The sequence below is a fragment of the Malania oleifera genome, chromosome 7 (genome assembly GCF_029873635.1).
Source record: "Malania oleifera isolate guangnan ecotype guangnan chromosome 7, ASM2987363v1, whole genome shotgun sequence".
NCBI classification, from domain to species: domain Eukaryota; kingdom Viridiplantae; phylum Streptophyta; class Magnoliopsida; order Santalales; family Ximeniaceae; genus Malania; species Malania oleifera.
The window spans coordinates 92,498,860-92,500,318 of record NC_080423.1 but is presented as its reverse complement, the minus strand read 5'-3'; the positions used below and the strand labels follow the sequence as shown (position 1 = coordinate 92,500,318).

At 43.1% G+C, this 1,459-nt stretch overlaps 1 protein-coding gene across 1 annotated transcript; it reads left to right on the top strand.

Annotated features, from left to right (window-relative positions):
- Window positions 1-227: 227 nt before the first annotated feature.
- LOC131159959 (histone H2B-like) lies at window positions 228-938 on the top strand. The gene has a single exon (XM_058115205.1). The coding sequence runs from the start codon at window positions 304-306 to the stop codon at window positions 754-756; it is 453 nt and encodes a 150-aa protein (XP_057971188.1). The 5' UTR covers window positions 228-303; the 3' UTR covers window positions 757-938.
- The last annotated feature ends 521 nt before the right edge of the window (window positions 939-1,459 follow it).

The window sequence follows — 1,459 nt, the reverse complement described above, 5'->3', positions numbered from 1 at the left end:
CCGCACGCCAACCGGAGTCATAACTATCCTCCATTGCTTAACAAATGACATTTCACCACGAATGGAGCTACCATGTCAACGATCCGTCCTTCACGCTTCTTTTCCAGCCGTCGATCCTAACTTTACTCCGGGCAAAATAAACGGCTTTGGCACCGCCATGTCATCAATCTGCACCACATTTTTTCTTCCAATAAGAATCATTTTCACCCCTATATAAATCCAAAATCAAACGACGCTCTCATCCCGTCTCTAACTTTTCTCTCTCTCTCTCTCTCTCTCTCTCTCTCATTCTAAAGTCTTCCTATGGCACCAAAGGCGGAGAAGAAGCCGGCCGAGAAGAAGCCGGCGTCGGAAAAACCAGCAGAGGAGAAGAAGGCCGCAGCAGAGAAAACTCCGGCGGAGAAGAAGCCGAAAGCAGGGAAGAAGCTATCGAAGGAGGGTGCCTCTGGCGATAAGAAGAAGAAGAGGACGAAGAAAAGCGTGGAAACCTACAAGATCTACATCTTCAAGGTTCTGAAGCAGGTTCACCCGGACATAGGGATCTCTAGCAAGGCTATGGGAATCATGAACAGTTTCATCAACGATATCTTCGAGAAGTTGGCTCAGGAAGCGGCGCGACTCGCCAGATACAACAAGAAGCCGACCATCACGTCCAGGGAGATCCAGACAGCAGTGAGGCTTGTGCTTCCCGGAGAGTTGGCGAAGCACGCAGTTTCTGAGGGCACTAAGGCTGTTACCAAATTTACAAGCTCTTGAATTTGGGGACCACAAGTGGTGGTAATTTGGGATGCGCTGAATTGGGGCTGAAAGGGGTAGTTTTTATTCTGATGTTCATGTGGTTATGCTTTGTTTTCTTGCTTTTTGTATTAGGTAACTGTGCTGTAAGATACTGATGTTGATTCAGGAATGATTAGAAATGAAAATGCTTTTATGTAATATATTCGTTGGTTTTATTTTCTGCCACTGGGTTTAATTGTTTAGTGTAGACGAGTGGCTATATTCAAGAATTTTCCAAATGAGAAGGGCACAGCTATTGGGATCTAAAAGAAGGGATTATTAACTATGAAAATGGTCTTGGGAAAGTTGCAATTGTACCTTTTTGTGGTATCAGGTTATGGTGCGGGTAGAGATGTTTTATTTGGTTTTATATGAAGAGCTATAATAGCGTTTTTTGTTATGTGTCATGCTTTATGAGGCCTGTGATGCTGTGTTCTGTTATATTAGTCTGGGATTTGAACCATATGCCTTTCTAATTTGTTGTGTTCATTGCAAGCAGTGTTATGGTTATTGAAATGTGCTTCGTGGAGAAGAAGAAGCGTAATTAGTTGCTCAATACTTGCTGACAAATACGGCAATCTGGAAGGATGGGGAGTTGAGTTAATTTCTATTAATTTATCACATTGGATGCAATCAGTGTAAATTCTTGAACAGGATGGATTTGCTGACACAGGTTAGTATG

Coding starts and splice junctions, on each gene's coding strand:
- LOC131159959 (XM_058115205.1), top strand. CDS start 304: ATGGCACCAAAGGCGGAGAAGAAGCCGGCCGAGAAGAAGCCGGCGTCG.